The 22266-nt window shown below is 41.4% G+C and overlaps 1 protein-coding gene across 2 annotated transcripts in view; it reads left to right on the forward strand.

Moving 5' to 3' along the window:
• grk3 (G protein-coupled receptor kinase 3) overlaps positions 1-22266 on the forward strand; it is a 71903-nt gene that overhangs the window by 12379 nt on the left and 37258 nt on the right. For both annotated transcript variants that reach the window (XM_086301840.1, XM_086301841.1), the window contains exon 2: positions 5110-5186. In XM_086301840.1, the coding sequence (XP_086157966.1) occupies positions 5110-5186 (77 nt within the window). The remainder of the gene's footprint in view (positions 1-5109; positions 5187-22266) is intronic.

The raw sequence follows: 22266 nt of genomic DNA on the forward strand, positions 1-22266 counted from the left end.
CCTACTCGGGTCCTATTTGTATTGTCAGGTATAAACTAAGCTTTCTTGAGAAATATTGACAGAGCAAATAAAATGTTAGTTGTTGCTCTCCCACAGTGTGAGAACTATAGACATGGGCTGAAAATGTCTGAAGCAGGTTTGAGTTGGGTCAGAACCTTGGCACTGTGCAGTATGTTATCAGCACAGTTCAATTACATGCCCACACAGCCGGCTACAGAAATGCTAGTGACAAGCTGTTAATATGTTAAATATTTACACATGTGCATACTTCCTGGAGCCTGGAATGGTCACCAGCACAGTGTTGTTATAGCGTCAGAGTGCAGATTAACAGCTAATGAAAGCCGGCCGTTTGTGCCTCTTACACTGGCACTGACCCACCGCCAAACGGGGCCAAAGCAAATGCAGAGACATGATCCGACTTAACCTATTTCAGAATCCTTTCCTGTGTGTGACCTTTCAATGCAGAGCTGAAAGTCAGACCTCACACATGTTGGTTTTGTAACCCCTTTACCCACCTGCAGCTTGTTACTGCGACTAGCATCACTTCTGCTTAGTACAGGCTGAGCTTCAATGTAATAGCAAGTGTGTACCAAACCTGTTTTTTCTGCAGTGAAATGCAGTCAGGGGGTGTAGCGAGGTAAAGAATCAGGTCACCTAACATTGGGAGGGTCTCTGCCTCCAGGGCGCTACTTTGTTGCTGCAGAAATCACCGTTGAGTGGCTTTGATGAAGGTCGCAGAGGAGGCAGCAGAAGATTTTGTTGAATTGTGTTGTAATGGTTGTGCTAGTGGGTGCTGAGATTGATGATGGTCAGGGTGAGTGGTGACAGCTTGCCAGTTAAGGTGATGTTTGTCTAATTTCCTCTTTGAGGTCTTAAGTTCTGAGATTCATAAGAAATGAAAGCTTCCTCACAGCAGGGGCATATTCAACCTGTAAACACGCCCGACACTTGCAACACGGATGCATCTCGATGCGTACGGGTGATCGATCAATCATCATCAGTGAGAAATCAGGTGATATTTCTGTCTTCTGTACTGACTTGGAAAAAAAGAAATTGGAGTGTAATGTAGACACTTGTTTATCTCGCCTCTAATTCCAAAAAAGTTGTGTGAGGTGAGGTCGTGGCGACACACTGACACAAGACTGGAGGAGATGTGTGTTTAAGCTGATATCAGTTGTCTTCTGTCAGCTGCATCCATCATTGTTATAGGTCATCTAAAAACCTAAAAGTGTCCCGGGTTTTTAGTATCTCTGCTTTGTGGCTCATTGGTTGATCCTCAGTACCTGGATGTACTGGTCCCACCGGCTGGTTATCATGCTTAAAGATGGAGAAATAGGATGTATTATTATTCCGATACCTGCCCAGTGCAATGCTAGACTTTTGAACACCACCTCTTGCAGCCACGGTCCTCCTCAGAAATGTGTGGGGACTGTTGAGACTGTGGACAAAGCAGATAAAGACGCACAATAAGTGAAGGTAGTGCCTACAAGCGTTAATGCTACATTCATACCCTTCTGACACCATGCCACTCACAGATTGTCAGTGTCATGGGGATGCCTGTAAATAATACTGCTTTATTTCTGTCTTTTTGCCCACAGTCACTGTCAGTCACACTGCATTTCTACACTGGGAGGCTTTGTTTTCTGATCTGCTCCGGTCATCTGCTCCCGTGAGCTAATGCTGCTGCTGTTATTGGAGGCTGCACTGGTATAAAACAATGAAAGCTGTTCACATCGATGTCTATGCATCTGTGACACCATCATGACAGTGTTGTGAGACTGTGCTTCTGAGGGTTTATCTTTCCGCCACAAACGTGTGTTTGCTCAGTGTTGTATGTGTCACTGCAGTTGGTGATCTTTCAAATCTTGAGCAGTCAAGATTATGTGCTTGGTTTCTTCCAACATGCTCTTCATTTGATTTTAATACACTATGTTTCATTAGCAAACTCAATGCTAACCTCACTAACTAGATACAGTGTAGCAGTCTCCTCCCCCCTCCCCCCCACTCCACCCCACACACATGTGTTTACTGTCCAATAATTCATGACTTGTACAGTAAATATTACCAGCTGCTTTTATGTGGTGCAGTTTAGCGCGAATAATCCAGAGTCAGCTGCTAATGATTCAGTGGGGCACACAAACCTCTAAAAGAGGAAGTGTCTACTTCCTAGGTTCTTGTTCCTGTTGCTGTGGCTGCAGTTGATGTTCATTCCCACTTTCCCATGAAAATCAGCCCAAACAAGCCCAGGATGCAGAGCACTGGGCTGCTGGCTAATTTTACCATCTCAGCTCTGGCTGTTACAGCATGTTTCTCACATAATGTCATGCTCACGTTGCCTGAGAGTTGTCCACCATATTGGGTGTGATGCAACGTTGAACAAAATTTGTGTATACCTTGGTCTTGTTGTTGGTGTCTGACTTACTGTGGCCTGTTAGTGTTTCCACTCTCTGGTCCAGATAGGTTCTGTTTTTGTATTTTCAGAGTAATCCTCCATGGGGAGAAACTGCTACTGTGCTGGTTTATTCAGGGTTCAGCCTGCTGTAGTTTTTGCCTTTTTAAGTTGCTCTACCACATAACTAGATAAAGTTGTGTGGGAATAAGACCTGGGAAGTCTGTATGCAGTGAGTATTTCCTTTTCAGTCACCTTTCTCACTCAACATGTGTTAATAGACCTCTGCTGAATCACACTTGTTATTAATTTCTGGCTCTATTCCACAGCATGTCCTTCATCCTGTTTTCTTTCTCTGGTCGCAGCAGATGGCCCCGCCCCTCCCTGAGCCTGGTTCTGCTGGACGTTTCTTCCCGTTAAAAGGGAGATTTTATTTCCCACTGTCGCCGAAGTGCTTGCTCATAGGGGGTCATATGATTGTTGGGTTTTTTTCTCTGAATGTATTATTGTAAGGTCTACCTTACAATATAAAGCGCCTTGAGGCGACTGTTGTTGTGATTTGGTGCTATATAAATATAATTGAATTGTAGCTTGTAGGGCTGGGCCATATTATACCGTTCACGGTAATACCGGTATAATGTTAGGCAACGATAGGAAAATGAAATATCGCGATAGAATGGGAGTAAAACACGCATGCGCAGTGCTTTTGTTTTCATACGCACAAGGCCGATTGTTGAGTGAAACAGATGAACCAGAATTGATTTGTAAAAATGGTGCAACTTCCGTGATGTGGAACTGGTTTGGTGTTTGTCCGTCAGATACACAACAAAGCACATTTTTTTGCAGAACATGCAAGCGGCCGTTGTTATTGTCATATTTGTCGGACTAAGATGCTCTTAAATCTGGGAGTAATCTGGGTCCTAAACTCCGTCGCTTCAGGTCAAACAACACTGCAGCATCACTTAGAGTTAAAAACTGTCTCAATTCTTTCATCTTTAATAAAACAATCAGCATTGCTGCTTTACCAGGTGTAACTATAAAGTTTAACTTCCAGGCATCCATGAAAACAAAAGTTATTACATTTAACGGAGTTAGAAGTTAGCAGGAAGCTAGCGGAAGTTAGCTCGCTAGTTTCACTAGTTACCTAAGCATGATATAGCATGTTCTGACTGAGAGATTTCTGGAAAAATTCAAACGTACAGCTCTGCTATCACGTCCAACATAAATGAAGACAGGAAACTAAACAGCAGTGACGTTTGTAGGGTTACTGAAGTTGGGCTAGCTGGTATATAATGATGTGCTACCTGATCGCTAGCGACATTTAGCATAACATAAACAGTGAAGCTGGAGGACGAACACTAACACTTTTCCACTTATAAAAGTTAACGTTAAAGTTCCTGATAGTTAGAGACAAATGCAATCGCATGGCAGGATGCTGTAAACGGAGCAAACTTCAGTCAGGAGAACAACTGAGATAATCCATCCACAATACGAGGTTAGTCATTAATATACTGCAACAACATGGGAATAGAGCAGCTGCCAGAGAATTCACCATTAATGAATCAATGGTACAGAAGTGGAGGAAGCAAGAAGAATGAGTTTAATAAAGTTTGATTTATCTGACTGCTTTGTTTCGCTTAATGTGCCTTATAATCCCGTGCACCTTATGGTCCGAAAAATGCGTACTGCACACTGCAGTTTAATGTTGCAAAGCACCTCTTTTTAACTTCAGTGGATATTATACATGGTTATGCTCAGGATATGTCAGCCCATTTCTACTGGAAATGCCTTTTGGTTAAACTTTCAGCAAGGAATTTGCATTTGCACTGTTACATTTTTATAAAGCTTTAATGTACATAAAAACCAGCTTCTTGTTTAAGTGAAAATAAATGGAAGGTTGTCTTTTTGCGCCAGTAATGTTGTGGAGTTGTATTTTGTCTCGCATCAATTATATCGTCAGTTATATGTGTGCACTGGAAGTTTAATTTGTTGTTTTCATTTGTAGACAGAAACGACGGATGTTAATCGACTTATCGTTTTAGCGCATCATTTCCTTTTTACACATGAAAAAAATGTAAAGCCTGCGTTGTTTTTTTTTAGTTTTTTTTTTTTTACATATTCTAATGTGTTTTAGTTAACTCTTGAATATGAACCATTCACATGCTTAGAAATAGACTGAAAATACCATTTCAATAGGAGAGTGCTCAGTATTTTACACTGATACATTGTTGAAAAGCTAACTATTGTGGTGTGTCCCATTAATGAGTTATGCACTGTAATGCATTGAGAAATGATGCACAAGTCTGATAAGGTCGCTGCTATTGTATCATCATCTTGGCCACTGCGGTTAAGGGTTCACCTCGCACATGCTCAGTGTGCATGCAGAGGTGTTTGTAGGTGAAGCCTTCCTCTGCTGTTGTTGTGTATGAAGTGAGCTGGTGAAGTGTTAATGGGCCTATGGAGGGGGCGCTAATTGATTCTTTCTCCCTGCTCTCATTTTCATTAACACCTGCTCCCAGGGTAGCGTGTATCTCTCTAGGTTCTGCTGTAGCCTCCCTTGTGTCCTTGTCCCTTTCCTGCTGTGTGGGGACGGGAGAGTTCCAAACCTGGGACGGATCTCTGACTGGAGGCTGGGCTGCTGTTGCATGTAGCTTAGTGAGCTGCTAACTGTGCTGCATATTAATCTGCTTCTTCCTCTCCCCACCACCTTGTGTTCACAGCATTCGCAGTGTGATGCAGAAGTACCTGGAGGAGAGAGATGAACTGACATTTGACAAAATTTTCAATCAGAAAATTGGTAAGTCTCAACCTTTTCATTCTGCTAAAGCGTAAAAGAAATGCATACCGTAGGTTACCAGGATTCAGCAGCATTTCTCTACAGAGGAAGAGATGGCTCCTGTAGCAGGAAGTTCTGCTTTTTCACATCTCACATTACAGTATTATTACTCCAAAAATCTCCCTCAGTGCAGAAAACCAACAAAGAAACTATTGGAGAAGTGGATGAATGTATAGCAGAACATATTGTGATGTGTATTCATTTAGGATGCATTGTTGGAAAGTTTTATTTATTTATTTATTTTTTGTTGTAATGATGATTCATTCATTCATTTTTGAAGTCAAACTGAGAACATAAACGCCATTGGTCTCCAGTGGCTGAAGCTTCTAATGGAGTTGCTTTTGCTTTTGGTTTCATTGAACTTGTTGGGACATGATGTGTGAACAGGCTGTTAATGGTAGCTAACACTTTACTTATGGTACAGTGTGTTTAAGCATTAGCATTTACCCCATATGGGCCCTGTGACCAGTTACTTAGGCATGCTTTACACTTTCTGCTTTGCGGTTTCATTTAGCTTCCACCCACAGATTTACTAACAGATTACACACTGCCGTTTTTCCTATTGAAGGTGTTTTTCAGTTATTCTAAAGCTTTGCTACCGTGGTCCAACACTGTTTGATTGGTTTGTCACTCCACCACTTGTAATGTCCCAGTAAAATAGAACGGTTAGTTGTGTTTGCCGTTAATTATAAACAAAAATGAATAAATCACTCCACTGTTATTGTCAGCATTTAATTTGAGTGAAGTAAGAGATACTGGATTTAACTCTAGCTCTGTGAGTAAATGTGTAACAGGCTTCACTATTTGTCTTACTGAAAGGCTTTTGGTAACTGCAGAACTACAGTAACCACTCCTTGTGTTCACAGCAAAGCTAGTTGGTGTTGCCTCAACTGTCTCAGTTTATCTACCAAGCCAAATCTGTCTGAGTGCTGTCTGTCAGACTGTTTGCATTGTAATGCCCCTTTTCCAGGTGAAAACTACAGGTCAAGCGAGATTCTATCTAAAGTCACTGCTCCAAAAGCCAGTGAAGGGTTCCTGTGCACTGTTTACATGATCTAAGGAGACTTTCTCCATAAAGGAACAAATAACACTGAGCTGTTAAGGACAAAAATTGATATTTTTTGGCAGGAAAGGCAGCTTCAACATAGGCATGACTGTCACATACAATACTTCACTAAGCGTGTTGACAGCATTGTTTTTCAAATATGTTAAGAAAAATAAAGAACAACAGAAAAACCCCACCTAACACAACTTCAGACCAAAAGAAATGCAGGCACCACTGTCAGCGCTTTTCCCCCCTTCTATTGCATATTTGCATACAAACTAGAGATGGCACGATACCACTTTATGACTGATACCGATATCATAAATGTGGATATCTGCCGATACTGATATGAATCCGATATAGTGTTTTTTTTTTAATCAATAAAACTGTTTTTTTAATATATTGCTGCATTTTCTATAAGTTCATACTCAAGTTTAAATAAACAACAACACTAAAGCTATTCTGTTATACCTGTATGTGTAAATACACTGCACCCAAAATATTTCATAGTTCAGCGACACTGATCAATCTAATGAACTTAAACCTACTCAATCCTTCCTATTCTGGTATTTTAAAGAGTACTTAGCAGAAATAGTAAGCAACCTAACTAATAGGGTTGCAAAAAAAAGGAACCACCCCCCACCCTCCACCTCATGATGCTTAATCAACGTAATCAACTTTAATTTGATGCAGTGTGGGGAAAAAATGTACAGAAATCAATTATTTTTCAAGAATAATTAAATAGATTCAACATCTTTCTTCAACAGAATTGCAGACTGCACAGATGGTACCTTCCCAAAGGAAAAAGTACTATAGCTTACTAGGGTATATTAGACTTAACAGTTACTATATACAATCATGGACTTCTATACATTTTACATAAGATTAAAACTTTGGGTGTAAGATTCAGATAATTATTTATTAAAAGCTAGATATTTTAAATGAGAATAAGAAAGAAAAGTATGTCTTTGTGCCCCCCTTTTCCCTGTTCATGCCCTATCGGCCCCCCTGGCTAAACTTTGCTAGATCCGCCCCTGCACAGTTAGCAGCCGTCAGCTGCATAGAAAAGGATCCTGCTCTAGAAAGTAAATAAATTCTAACAACAGCTTATCAAGCTTAAACGTGCTGCTGTTGTTCAGCCGCTGGTTTCCTCTTTCTGGCGCGAAGTGGGCCAAAAACAGACAAGAGAGACGGACTCGACAGAAAAGCCGATCAGCTGATCGTTAATCAGTTTCACGATTGAAGTAGCAGCTTAATGTGGGAATGCTTTACAAACATTCAGAGATGAACTTACACACTTTCTTTACTTCTCTCTGGGATAATCGGAGATGAAATGCTGGTTTGAGGCTACAAATACACACAGCCGCTCTATCACGTGGGCACACTGCTCCGACGTGCTACGGTTATGAGCCAAGTTACGCTGTGTTGCAAGTTCTGTGAGGTGCTTTTTGGATATTTAATGGATCGGATTACATTTTTTATTTCTCTCCGATATCCGATCCAGTAATGTACGTCAGTATCGGACCGATTACGTAATATCGGATTGGTCCATCTCTAATACAAACATTTCCTCGCTTTTAAAGCTCAAAGCAAATGCTGTCATGAAAAATGAATTTGCTGGTAAATATTATCCTCTACTTGTTAGCACATAGCTCAAAGCCCCTCTTTGCTTAACTACACTCTGAGAGAGCTGGAAGCATTTTATCTGGCAGAAGGCTGCTCATCTGTGTCAGACACTCTTAAACAGAAATCATCGCCTGTAGCAGATTAAGCTGTCGCTTATTAACATTAATGGGATAAATGACTTGATATAACTGGATGGTTAATGCGGAATGTTTTTGTGTTCAGCCATGTTATGTAGCATCAATCAGTAAAATCCCTCTTCCTGACTCTGTGTTTTAGGCTTCATTTTTTTCCTCACAACCTGACACTCAAAAGTGATGGGAGAATAAATACGATCTCATAACTGTTGACCACTTTTTGCCCCAGTGTTGTTCAAAATAAACCACCTAATAATATTCCTGATGCAGTAATGCTTAAATTTTTCAGTCCTCCTTTGCCGCAGAAGCAATTTGTAATACAAGGCTTCTCGCACTTGGGTCTAAATCAGGATTGTGTTCAGCCTCAGTGTGGCACTACTCTTTTTCTGTGCTAGTTGTGCAGATGCTTACTGTCACTTCTCTGTATGGAGTTATTCATTGTAAGGCAGCTTTGTTTGTGTTTAGAGCAATGACTCAAGGTAGAGTGTCACATTTCCTGTTTCCTCCTGCCCTCCAGTTGGTAGCAGCGTCGCTGTGCTGGCTCCTCCGAGTGTTTCCATTCTGAGCACACGGGCTGTGTGCCAGTATTTGTGGCGTACCAGGGGACCACAGCTGCCCTCCAGGCTTCTAGTAGCTTTACTTACTTTTCTCTGATCTGTGCCCTCTTTGGGAATAGACTGCGTTAATTTTCTCTGCCTCCTTCTCCTTGTCTTCAGGTCTCTTCTCTGTCAAATTTGTTGCTGTCCTTATTGCAGTCTCTCTTATTTTCTCTTTGCCACCTCATACTATCACTCAGGCTCTTGCACATTGTATGGGTGTGCACATGCTTTATTGGTACCTTTGTGAAACTTAACACTCTTGCAGTAATTTAATAATCCTTATTTTGGCCAGTGTGTTAATTGTCTTCAGTAAGTTGGACACTGCTGGAAAAACAGTGGGAAACATGTCTACACACTTGGTGGATGCAGCCACCACGACCACTGGTGACCCAGTGCTTAGTGGAGTCCTGTTTTTAAGGCTCAAGATGAGTGTAGGGATGTGGTTAGTGTTTTGAAACCAGACACGATAAGCAAAGAGCATGCACTGTCTGGCTGACACACGGCATGCACTGAAGCTAGCAACATGTCAATCACGTGGTAAAACAAACCCTGCTTTATCCTCACTCTGAACTCAAGTGGCATCCCTAATGTGCGCTGTTAGACATCTAGTTTATAGAAATAAAATCCATGTGCTCATATTAAGCAAACGTGGAATTTCACTATTATACCTACAACAAACAACCTGCCTGAAGATCTTTGTGATGGGTGCTTTTTGGAGCTTGCATTAAACATCAGCACCTGTGGGCAGAACTGGCATGAATGCCAAAAACACACAGTTTACCAAATAGGTCTAATGAGATTGTTTAGTTGAACTAACTATGAAAATTCACACTAACATAAAAATCCCTTTAAAATTTTTCAGTCAGATAAAATCATATAATATCACAAGCCTAATTTCCTATTTGATGAGTATAATTCATTGTATTTTAGTATGTTAGACGCAGTGACCACAGTTACACGTCTAAGCTTGCTGAACAGGTGATTTAATTAAGGACTCTCATGGACTTCTTACTGTCAGCACTTATTGTGATTGTGATCACAGTAAGTGCTGCTGTCGACTGTGAAAAATCATTTTTTCCTCTCCACTGTTTTCATTGTCTTGGTCATAATGCTGGCGCTTCAGATCCTGGCATGTTTGTCAGAAAAGGTGCTCTGACTCCATCATAAGCTACAATACTGAGTACTTGATATTCACGGACGTGCTGTTAAATAAGTTTTATAGTCCTCGCACATCTATTTGTAGTTGCAAGTGTGAGTGAAATGTTTGCACGAGGGGGGGTGGGGGGTGGCTGGGACAGTGGTAATGTCAAAAAAATCAAAACGCATGAGAAAACACACTAGGCATTAGTGAAAAGAGTGAGCGCGTATGTGTCAGTGAACAGAAACTCTTGAGTTCTTGAGAGGACTGTTATGATGAAACACTTGCAGGCGTATGCAGCCTGCTTTACCTGACGTGACTGGCCTGGCCTGCACTGTATCATTTCAATCACTGGAACCAGGATTATATTTTTTAAAAACACAGCAAAGTCTCATCGGAGTGAAGCCGCTGCAGATACCTTCTGGTGTCATCTGTGGTGGCGTTGAAATCTCAGTTTTTATTTTAGTGCCTTTGGTCATTATCAGTGACGGGAAAACACAACAGAGTCAAGTTTTAATTTTATCTACGTGCGTCAAATCATTCTCACAGGATGTTGCAGAAGAATCTCTTTGGTCCTTCATTTCTCCTTTCTGCTTAGCTCGCTCGGTCCTCTCGCATGTGGAAGTACTGCCTCTCAAACAGCACTGCATTAGCCAGGCCAGCTTAGGGAAATAGTTGCAAGGCGTGAAGCTTGATGTCAGTTGTGTGCTCTACACATTTGAATGGCAAATGTGTAAGTTTGCATGTTTCAGTAACAAGATAGCTGTCCACAGACTCCAACTGAGCATCACGTGGCTATGGAGGTGTCAGCGTAGCAGTTTCAGCAACTCGTATAATATACAGAAAACCCAGAGCTGCCGCGTTACTATCTAAAAAGTGCAGCAGATAAAATTCTCCCTTTTATGTGTGTTAACTGCTTCTCTGAGGAATGCACTTGTAAAAACAGTGACTGTAACCGGCACGAGTCCTTAGTTTTAACACAGATTTCACTTTACGGACTTTTCATTTGCATACCGTCAAAGTAAGGTCTTCCCACAGAGACTTGCACATACTTTAGTTATCAGCCTGCTTCAGATAAATCTCTGCAGCCGTGATTTTAGATCACACTAAACTGTGAGCACAGCAGAAATGTTCTTCTATGACGAAAGTCCAGTTTGTCCTCACTTGATTCTTAGGAAAATGATGCCTTGTTCCACGTCCAGAGTGAGAAATGGCTTTAAATTTGTTGTGATATCCTGACACAGAGCTATTAGGCACAACCAGTTTGGTGTATTTCACTTTCGTTTGAGGTGTGTTCAGGGATTCAGCTCACATGGGTGCCAGGTATTTTTTGGATTCATTTTGGGTTTTGTCACATGTCAGTCCTGCTGCCTCCCACGCTTTTGGCATCAGAAAAGGAAGTGGATTTTTAATCAGCAATTGTAGCATTGCAGTATTCGGTTGGATTTTAGCACCCTCAACAGCCCTTGTCCTTGGGCTCAATAAGCCCTGTTGACTGTCATGACAACCAAGGTCGGGAAGAAAGCACTTCAGTGTTGCTGGAATTCTTTTACTTCACGATGAAGAAACCGTATCAGCTAGTTTGTTTTGTGGTTCAGACTTTTCTCTGCAAGAAAATTTAATACTGACAAGTGAGAGGACTTGAGGTCTGTGCTTTACATGGATCAAACTAGTGTAAGGTTACTGTGAGTGTCATTTGCTGTCTTCATAGTCCATGACTTCTGAGCCCTGAGGGGGTAAGACTCTGTGGCTTTTTTAAGGCTGTGTCAAAAAGCTGAAAAAAAGGGTGTTGAGAAGGTCTACCTGGCTTTGCATCAGCTGGAGAGCGCGGCTTTGGTGACTCCTCCCTGCGATGTCCCTGGGCCAGACACAGTCAGGGTCAGGCAGGATGGACCCTTATGTAATGGACATGATGTCCTCTCTAAATATAGCAGGCATATTGCTCACTACTTCATCTTGAATATGTTTTTAAAGGCATATATTTGGTTTTCTACATGGTCTGAAGTAGGGCTGGGCCATATTATACCGTTCACGGTATAGGCAACGATAGGAAAATGAAATATCACGATAAAATATGAGTAAAACGCGCATGCGCAGTTCCTTTGTTTTCATACGCACATGGCCGATTGTTGAGTGAAACAGATGAACAGATGAACCAGAATTGGTTTGTAAAAATGGTGCAACTTCAGTGATGTGGAACTTTTTGTCAGGCTTGGGAACTACAGCGTTGCATTTCCCTCATTGCTGGTGTTCTGAAAAACCATCCTACTTTGGCAAATCGTCCTATCGGACGGTTACTTCTGAGTAATCCTACCCCTAGCCCTAACCACAGCCCTAACCATAACCATACGAAATATTCACAATGGATAAATTTGGGTTTCGTGTTGTGCGCATGCGCAGAAATAATGGGTAGGGATGGTTTGTGAGGTAGGATGGATTCCCAGAACACCGGGTTTCAAAAATGGTGGATTTGATTTTCGTGAACGAGACGTTCCAGTCAATCGGTGGCATGCAGTCTGTCAATGTCACATTTTAGTACCTGCTTGGATTGCTTGGAACCCCGGCCAAGTAGGTACTATTTTAGTACCTGGTACCAGGACCAGGTTCTATGACCTAATGGAGAACCCTGAAAACCGTAGCAAACCAAGGCGAGTTAATGCGAGTAGGAACCAAGTAGGAGCTTATGTTCTGACTAAGGAAAGTTTCATCTGATGATGCCTGTGACAGTGGCTTTTTGGTATGGAAAAAACAAACAAACTGCTTAACACTTTAGTTTTCTAAAGTAACTGCAGCTTTTCCTCAGTGTAGCCGCTAGGGTAGGGCAATATGGTCAAAAATATTTATCACGATATATTTGAAAATTTGCCATAATGATATAACTGATGATATAATTGACGTGAGACAAAATACTTTACAACTTTTTATTAGTGCAAAAAAACCCCCCATCAATGTATTTTCACTTAAACAAGCAGGTGTTTTTTTTTGTTGTTGTTTTTTTTAACTTGCTGACAGTTTAACCAAAAGGCATTTCCAGTGGAAATTGACTGACATATCCTCAGCATAACCATGTATAATATAAACAAAACTTTAAAAAAAGGTTATACACACACAATACGGTAATATTATGTTGAAGCACAGTACGTATCACTCTGCGAGGCTCCTGCTTACGATAGCCGTAATGCTCAGACAATCCATCAAGCGACTTTGGTAAGCTTCGTAACTTACCAAAGTCGTACTAAAACATTTTTTGACAGATTTTTGAGCACCGTGTACCACGGTGCTTGCATGCTCCACCATAAATTGTGCTTTGGTGTGTATCTGATGGACGAAAGCCAAACCAGTTCCACACCACTAAATTTGCACCATTTTTACAAACCAATTCGGGTTCATCTGTTTCATTCAACAATCCGCTTTTGCCCTTCTCATTCTCCGTCACCGCCATGCTTTTTCCACCATGTGCGTATGAAAACAAAGGCACTGGACATGCAAGTTTAACCCATATTCTATCGTGATATTTCATTTTCTAATTATTGCCTAACATTATACCGGTATTACTGTGAACAGTATGATATGGACCAGCCCTAGTACCCGCATCACTCACTTGCATCCACGTTTCTGCTTAGTGCCAAATGGAGCACAGTTAGCCAGAGCTGCAGTAACGCTGGGGGAGTCACTTGTTTCCTTTTGGGTCGCACATTACCAGCTGCTCATACCTCATCCTCAGTATAGCCCGACTGTACTCCATGGTGTGCGTTTGCCTATAGTGGTGACGCAATGTAAACCACCTTTAGCAGGAACAGATGTCTTTTAGTTTTTGCAAAGTTCTGAGCTCTGCTAGAAATTGTTGAAGTATCTCCTTATTAGCTACTATCCATCAGAAGCAGGCATGTGGCTCTTGTTCTCAGACACATTTGGGCTGGTTCCACTGTAAATGTAAACACATACGAATGATATGATATGGCACAGGTCTGATAACAACATTAGACCTATCGGGTAGGGGTGGGTTTAAAAAAAACAGATTTCCCATTTCAAAACTATTTTAGTTTCAATTCAGTTTTATTTATACAGTGCCAGATCGCAACAACAGTCACCTCAAGGCGCTTTATATTGTAAGGTAGACCCGACAATAATACATACAGAGAAAAAACCCCAAATCATACGATCTCCTTTTATTGATCCCATTGAGATTAAAAACCTCTTGTTCAAGGGAGCCCTAGCTAAGATACCTTTAGCAAAAAGGAACATTTTAAGCCTCATCTTAAAAGTAGAGATAGTGCCTGTCTCCCGAATGCAAACTGGAAGCTGGTTACCCAGCCCTACTATTGGGGTCCTAGGTCTTCCCTCCTTCCTCAGAGCACTCTCCTGTTTTTGTTTTTGTTTTTTTTGTTGTTTTTTTTAGTAAAGAAAGGTTGAAGCACGCAGCTTCAACTCCTGTCAAAGTGGGACAAAATAATGTTGACCTCCATTTGCGGCTGTAGAGAAGGTCATATATTGGTCAAATACTATTCTATAACAGTCTTCTCCATTCTGGATGTTAAATATCCTTGGGCAAGATACTAACCTCAAGGTGTTCTCCAATGCATTCACCAGTGTATGAATGCATGTAAATGTTAAAATGGAAAGCACTTGCATGGAAAGAGCATAGAAAAAAGTGCTTGTATGAATGGGTGAAGGAGGCAAGTTGTGTAAAGCGCTTTGAGTGCTCAGAGTAGAAAAGCGCTATAAAAGTACCAGTCCATTCCTCCTTTTATGTCAGCTGGTGCCATATTTTTGTAGGCAGCAGATCTGCTGCTTCTCACCATGAAAAGGACTGCTTACTAGACTTTGAGGTGTTTTGGGCAGTCCTACTAAAAAGAAGCCCTGGGAGACTTTCTGTCTACTTGGGAATACTTTAGGGGTAGTAAAGAGTTGAGAACAGTGCAGCACAAATTTAGCAAACAAACAGCCACTGGTCAGGACAAATGCCATACAGTTGCCTTTTGTGTTGAATTGCTGCCCTTGTGCTTTGATCAGCCTCATGTAAAGTTGAAACTGGAGCCAACACAGCAGCTACTACATGTGCCATTCCACAAGCAGCAAAGCTAACACTAGCTTGTGTCATAATGCTGCACCACTTAGAACTGTTGCCATCAAGGGAATAGCACTCTGTGATTTCCACTATTAAAGCATGACTGTTAGTGGTATCTCTGTTTCAACCTGGCTGACCTGTATGCGTGTAAAACCATTTAAAGCTTTAGAGGACATTGATTTAAAACCTGACGCTAACACAGTGTGTTAATAAATAACCTGAAGTAAAAAAATGAACGTATGGACTTTTGTACTTGGAGGCTAAGAGGGTGTTCAAATGAAGAGTGGACATCTGAATGGCTTATTGGAATTGCTGTGTTTTTTGTGAAGTACATTACAGCGACCCTCCATCTTTCAGCTCCTGCTCCATCTTCATTTTTGAGCCCTTTCCTTGTCTTCATTCTTTCCTAAAGTCCTTCCTTCTCCTTTTATTTCTCTCACTTTTGCCTTGGCATTCTTTTTCTCCATCTGTCAGACTTCTGGAATGGATGATGGAGAGTTGTGGGTTGCCTAGCAACTACAGTTGCCACAGCAACGGCACCAGAACTGCTGCTTTTTCTTGTCGACTGGGAGAAATGAAATTGATTAAAGGGGGAATAAAATAGGTGATGAGAATTGGAGAGTGGGGAAATGGAGAGGAAGATGTGAAAGAAGAGCTCCAATGGGCAGAACAACATTTATTCCTGTTTCTGTTTCCCAGAATGCAGCATTTGTCCACGATAGGAGTGTGTGTGTGTCTGTGTGCGCGCGTGTCAACACACTGTCCTCGCCTCCAGTCCAGTCACACTATCTTCATATCTGAGGAATCTGATGACAGGCAGTTAGTTAATGTACCACAGCAAAAATCAGGATAAGTATTAATGTCACGTCTTTATAGTACAAATTTACTGCCATTGTCATGTACTGATCATTTTAAACATACCCTTAATTATGATGGTAATAAACTTCAGTTGCATAGCAACTTTATACATAAGATGTTTTTGTTTTTTTAGTAAAGAAAAAAAAATCAGCAATAAAACCATTTTTCGTCCTTTCTGTAAGCGTGTGTAGGTAGAGCTAACACAGCTGTACACAGCTGTAAGCCTCTAGCATGGCCTGCAACATGGAATTAACCACGAGCAGTCTTACAGTCGACCTCCACCAGCGCTCTATATCTGCAGCTGGATTAGTCTCTTGAGAACATCAGCAATGTATTTGCCTATTGTTCTTACTTCAGTTTGATATGTGTTTGCAAACACATGGCACACAGTATCTATATTTCAAACCATTTCCAATTCAGTAGTAAAGAATATTTCTGGTTCCCAATTAACTCCAAATCTGTCCATAATGCGTGTTTTCAGACAAATATGAACACTCTATGACCTCCTCAGTAGAGGCAATAAATAATAATGATAATAATAATGGATTGCATTTATATAGCGCTTTTTTAGGGCCCTCAAAGCGCTTTACAATTCCACTATTCATTCACTCTCACATTCACACACTGGTGGAGGCAGCTACAGTTGTAGCCACAGCTGCCCTGGGGCAGACTGACAGAAGCGAGGCTGCCATATCGCGCCATCGGCCCCTCTGGCCAACACCAGTAGGCGGTAGGTGAAGTATCTTGCCCAAGGACACAAAGACCGAGACTGTCCAAGCCGGGGCTCGAACCGGCAACCTTCCGGTTACAAGACGAACTGCCAACTGTTCGCCCATATCATCATCATCATCATCATCATCATCATCATCATCATCATCATCATCATCATCATCATCAACAACTTTATTTATAAAGCACTTTAAAACAACCACAGCTGACACAAAGTGCTGTACATTGGAACTGTAAAATAAAATTACATGAGATATAAATAAAAAACAAATAAAAGAAGAGTGAAATCATTAATTAAATAACTACTGCATTAAAAAAGAAGTCTCACTGAGGTTAAAAGCCAAGGAATAAAAGTGGGTTTTAAGACGTGATTTAAAAGTGGACAGTGGACAGGTGCTGCCTCGAAAGAAAAGATTTTAGTCTTGCCAGTCGCCTTAAATGATAAAAACTGGACTTCACCACTGCTCTGATTTGGTTGTCCAATTTAAAATCACTGTCCAACTTAAAACCAAGGTCATATCACAGAGAAAACCTGTCAGAACTGCGTGTGTGCATGTGTGCTTGCGTGTATCACTGCACTTACTTACACATTGTCTTGTGTGGTTGAAAGTAGCACTAATGCATTTAAAATGGACTTATTGGTGCTGTCTTGCACATTCCTGTCTACAGCAGCTTTAGCAGAGCACACACTGGAGCATCCTTTAAGAAAGGAGAAAATCTCATGTTCCACAGTTATTAACGATAGCATTCAAGAAAAAGGTTCAGCATACAAATACAGATCTGCTGTTAATTGATATGCTTTACATTTGATGCCATAACTTGCCCATAGGGCTGTCTTCAGCCACAGCCGGCTTTTGAAACATGGTTGTAAGAACTGTAGAGATTAAACAAGATGTGCTTTTAGCCATCCATTTTCTAAATATTGTAGTATTGTAGTGTCTGTCTCTTGAATCCAAACTGCATGCTGGTTCCATAGAAGAGGTGCCTGAAAACTGAAGGCTCTTCCTTCCACTCTTTTTAAATACTCTCGGAACAACAACTAAGCCTGCAGTGTGAGAGCAAAGTGCTCTAATGGGGTGATATTCTACTGTAAGGTCATTAAGAGATGATGGGACCTGATAAGCTCAGGTAAAATATTTATTGTGATTTTTAACATCCATGTAGATGCTGAAAATAATGGCCTCAACACGGCATTTAATGTATTATATGTTATTATACTCAATTGGTTAATTTTAAAATTTAAAAGAACGCACCCACTACTTCAGAGCAAGATCTAGAGTAATCACACGAGATCTTGCTCTGACATATGTCATAGAAATTGAACATTTAATAGTATTCCCTGAAAACCCTCATGTTTGCTCATTTCCTACTAACATTTAAGTTTAAAATAATGATTACACAGCAGTGGGGAATACATTTCATCACAGTACTTGTCTGTCTGGAAGTGCTGTAACTAAGTTTAAGAATATAATTCATCCACTGTCATCTTCTTCAATGTCATGTGCCAACACAGGAGAGCAGCTACCTGAACTCTGCTCCTGCAGAGGTTGATTGTTTTATTAATAGTTTTACATCTTCCCTGCATGTGATTCATGGTGGGAATACTTTACTCCATGGTATAACGCTCAGATGCGCACCTTACAGCAAATAACTTATAAGCTGGAGTGGAAATGACATCTAATTTAGAAGATCTCCATTTAGACTGGAAAAATAAATTCCTCTATTAAAAGCCGACCATAAAGCTAGAACATCTTACTATTCATCACTAATTGAAGAAAATAAGAACCCTAAGTTTCTCTTTAGCGCTGTAGCGAGGCTAACAAAAAGTCTGAGCTCTGTTGAGCCAACCGTAACTAATAATGACTTTATGAATTTCTTTACAAATAAAATTGGAGAAAATACTACTCATAACAATCTCACAGACATAACATTATATACAGCAACTTTCAGTGCCATTGATACTTATTTATACTTTTTTTTTCTCCAGTTGATCTTTGAGTTCAGTAATTACTTCCTCCAAACCATCAATGTGTCTTTTAGACCCAAATCCTAAAAGACTGCTCAAAGAAATCCTACCATTGATTAATGTTTCAATCTTAAATCAACCTATCTCTGTTAATGGGATATATACCACACGCCTTCATGCTGGCAGCAGATAAACCATTACTTAAAAAGCCATCACTCGACCCAGCTGTCTTAGCTAATTACTGAAAAATCTCCACTATTGCATAGAGGATTATCTTGAATTCCACAGGGTTCTGTGCATGCCATAAGTTTGGTTTGCTTATCCATCCTTCCCATTGTCAATGCATTTGAACAGGACCTCCATCAACAGCAACGGGCGCACAGGCACTTTTGGAATAACCAGCTGGTTAACTAGTTGGCACTCTGGACAAGACATGCACCACCGCTACCGCGGTACATCGGCAATAAAATCGGACCATGACCCGATCCAGTGTTTTGTCATACCCCATGTGACCGACCATTGGGTTGTAATGAGCTGCCTGGAAAATAATTTTCTGGCGGCTTTTAGGCATCAACAACCGAGTGTGCGCCTCCTGTTTTCGAGCATTGCAACTCACTCAATATAACCTGTCCCTAATTAATACGAAGTGCGGGAATGTCAGCCCCGTTTCAGGGTGCACCACCCAACTATTAATGCTTATTACCTGGTCGAAGGCTGAGCATTGGGTGTCGTCCCAAGACTGCTCCAGTGGAAAATCATCTGTGGAGTGGGTTACTGGAGCCGGTGGGGCCTCTTGAGAAGGCCCCCCTGTCTTTCCTCTCGCGGGGCTAGTGCCCCACATGCCCCTACCGGCCACGATCGCACTCCAACACACTGCCCCATTAACCTACTGAACCCGGGTCAATCCCTGCCAATTCCCCAATATCTAATTTCCGGTAACACTAAGGCATATTTCCCCATGCACACACTTCCCCTCCACCCACTCTGCCTACAGCAGTGCCCCCAGGCAAACCAGGGTTTGGTGGATCAGGATCTGCGTACAGCCTGAATCCACCAGAGCCTGGCGTGTACCCCCTTGGCACCTTACTGGTACACGGTACGTCTCTCCTGAACTGGGGGAGGGCGTCAGAGGGCCAGTGACACAGAACACCTGTCCCACCTTCATTAATGGGCAGTCCTAATGGAGATGCCAGGTTGCCCACACCGCCTGCCACCTGGGCTTCCCAGGACAGCAGCCAGAGAGCTCATCTAGGGGCTTCCCATGATGCACTGTTTTTTTTTCTTTTTTGCTTGTTTGTTTCTCTTCTTCTTCACTCACTTTTTTTACTCACTGTTTATACACCACTCTGCATTTAATAATCAGTTATTGATCTCTGTGTCTTTGTCCTGTGTTCCTCCCCCTCACCCCCAACCAGACGCAGCAGATGGCCAGCCATTCCTGAACCTGGTTCTGCTGTAGGTTTCTTCCTGTTAAAAGGCAGTTTTTTCATCCCACTTTCCCCAAAGCACTTGCTCATAGGGAGTCATCTGATCATTAAGGTTTTATCTGTTTCTCTGTATTATTTTTGTATGTTTACCTTACAATATAACACACCTTGAGGCAACTGTGGTTGTGCTTTGGTGCTAAATAAATAAAACTGAATTACTATTGCACTATAATCCTGCTGTAGCTGGTACCTTGTTTCGATAAATTCAGTTTGATTTAGCAAGTACCAGTGACAGTAGCTCTCATAATTCCTACTGCCTGCAAGCTGCACACATCGATTCTCTATCATCAGAATTGTTATCACAGATATTCTTAAAATGTTGTTTTGAGGCTGTATCACTTGTTCCTATTTGGTGGTAGGTTTTATTGTGGACTATTTGAACTTGCTCTGTTACTTAGTTGGAGAATAAAAGCCTAAGACAGTGCGGAGCTGAGCTCCAGACCATACACACGAGTTTAATAGTTTAGCACACTTGCATCTTTTTCTAATAAGCTGTAATCTGAGCAGTGTGCTCACTAAGTATTGATGACGATATGAGCTAAATCTTGTTCTGCTAAATTGATAGGAATTCATTCAGTCTGATGTTGCTAAACTGAGGCCTTTAATGCTGCATGGGCAAGTTAATACCTTCCTGTTTGTCCTTTGCACACTACACAGGTTTCAGCTTTTTTTGTGTGTGTCTCCAGTTAGATTGTTGGGTTGGAAAGCACATGTGTAAATCATAACTTGTGGACACTGCACAAATTATGATTTACACATGTGAGAATGTTTATCCAAACTCTAAGGCTAAGTTGTTGCGTCATGGTGTTCATATGTTGACATCTGCTGCTAGGATTCGCTCAGCAGGTGCCAAATGTTCCATGATATTTAACTTTGCAATGGCTCCTGGATATATATGCTAAACCTGCTACAGTATGTTATGCACACACTGGCATGGTAATGAAGTCAGAAGCTACAGTGAGAGCTCATACCTGTCTCAAGGCTTCAAAGGCCCCAGTATACCCACTTCGCTCTGCACCTCAACCTCTTGTCACAGTCACTTGTATTTATACCCATCGTTAAGGAGCAAGAAGTCACTGGAGTATTCTGCTAAATGATAGGTGTCGCCACTCAGACAATATCACCACCTAAACTCTGATAAGGAGGAGAAGAAGTCAGAGACTTTGTCTTGTGTTTTCTCTTGTTTTTTTCCCTTCACAAACGCTCAAGTTTTCAATACTGTTTCATCATCTCCCTCTGTATATCTGTATGTCTCTGAGCTTCTGTGCTGGAACATCAGTAAAGTGACGGTAAAAACCGACACTCATGTCTTCAACCCAGCAACTGTGCCAGCGGTGCAATGTGCACGACTGGCTGAGACACAAAGATGTGTGTGACACATAAGTCTGGTACCTTGTTACATCTGGAGAGTATGTGCTGTAAGTCAGAGGTTGTGGACATCCAGACTATGAGTTTGCAAAGACTGCTTAGATTGTATAGGGTCACAACTACAACTAGTTTCCTTTTCACAAATTATTTCCCATCCTTACTTTCCACGTTCACCAACGTCACACAGACATTAACATGGCTATATATATATATTTATCTAGCTAGCTAGCTTTGGGAGTACCAAAAATGTCTTTATGCAAGAAAAAACCTTGGACTATATGTTGTGGTAAACTTTGACTTTTATCCTTCTTATTCATGCATGCACAGATGTTTCACAGAATGTGTCCTCATGAAGTGCTGATAATGAAAAGATGTTAGTAAAAGTATAAAGGAACCCTGTAGTCTTGGGTAAACACATTTACTAATTTCATCTCTGCATTCCTTCCACCTTTGCTGGGCGATCGTGGCTCAAAGAGTTGGCAGTTCGTCTTGTAACCGGAAGGTTGCCGGTTCGAGCCCTGGCTCGGACAGTCTCAGTCGTTGTGTCCTTGGGCAAGACACTTCACGTACCGCCTACTGGTGATGGCCAGAGGGGCAGATGGCGTGATATGGCAGCCTCGCTTCTGTCAGTCTGCCCCAGGGCAGCTGTGGCTACAACTGTAGCTGCCTCCACCAGTGTGTGAATGTGGGAGTGAATGAATAGTGGAATTGTAAAGCGCTTTGAGGGCCCCTCAAAGCGCTATATAAATGCAATCCATTATTATTTTTATTATTATCTTTGGGTGAAATCAAACCGACTAAATGATAAATACTGATGTTCTTATTTCATGTCTGGCTGCTGTGTGTCGCAGCTCTAAATCAAATATACAAAGGGCAAAAAAGGGCAACTTTAAACTTGAGCTCATCGAGGTTTAATTGGATCTGATCGATGTTTGAGTATAATTTGTCAAGTTCTGCTCCCCAGTTCTCAGCTTTGGTAACCGCCATATGCAATTCTTCTATCTTTTCAGCTAACAGAAGGCA

Source organism: Aulonocara sp. 'chitande type north' Nkhata Bay, linkage group LG7, assembly GCF_057382095.1.
Source record: "Aulonocara sp. 'chitande type north' Nkhata Bay isolate Kocher_YH1m ecotype deep benthic linkage group LG7, A_spYH_male_GT1.1, whole genome shotgun sequence".
Classification (NCBI taxonomy): Eukaryota; Metazoa; Chordata; class Actinopteri; order Cichliformes; family Cichlidae; genus Aulonocara; species Aulonocara sp. 'chitande type north' Nkhata Bay.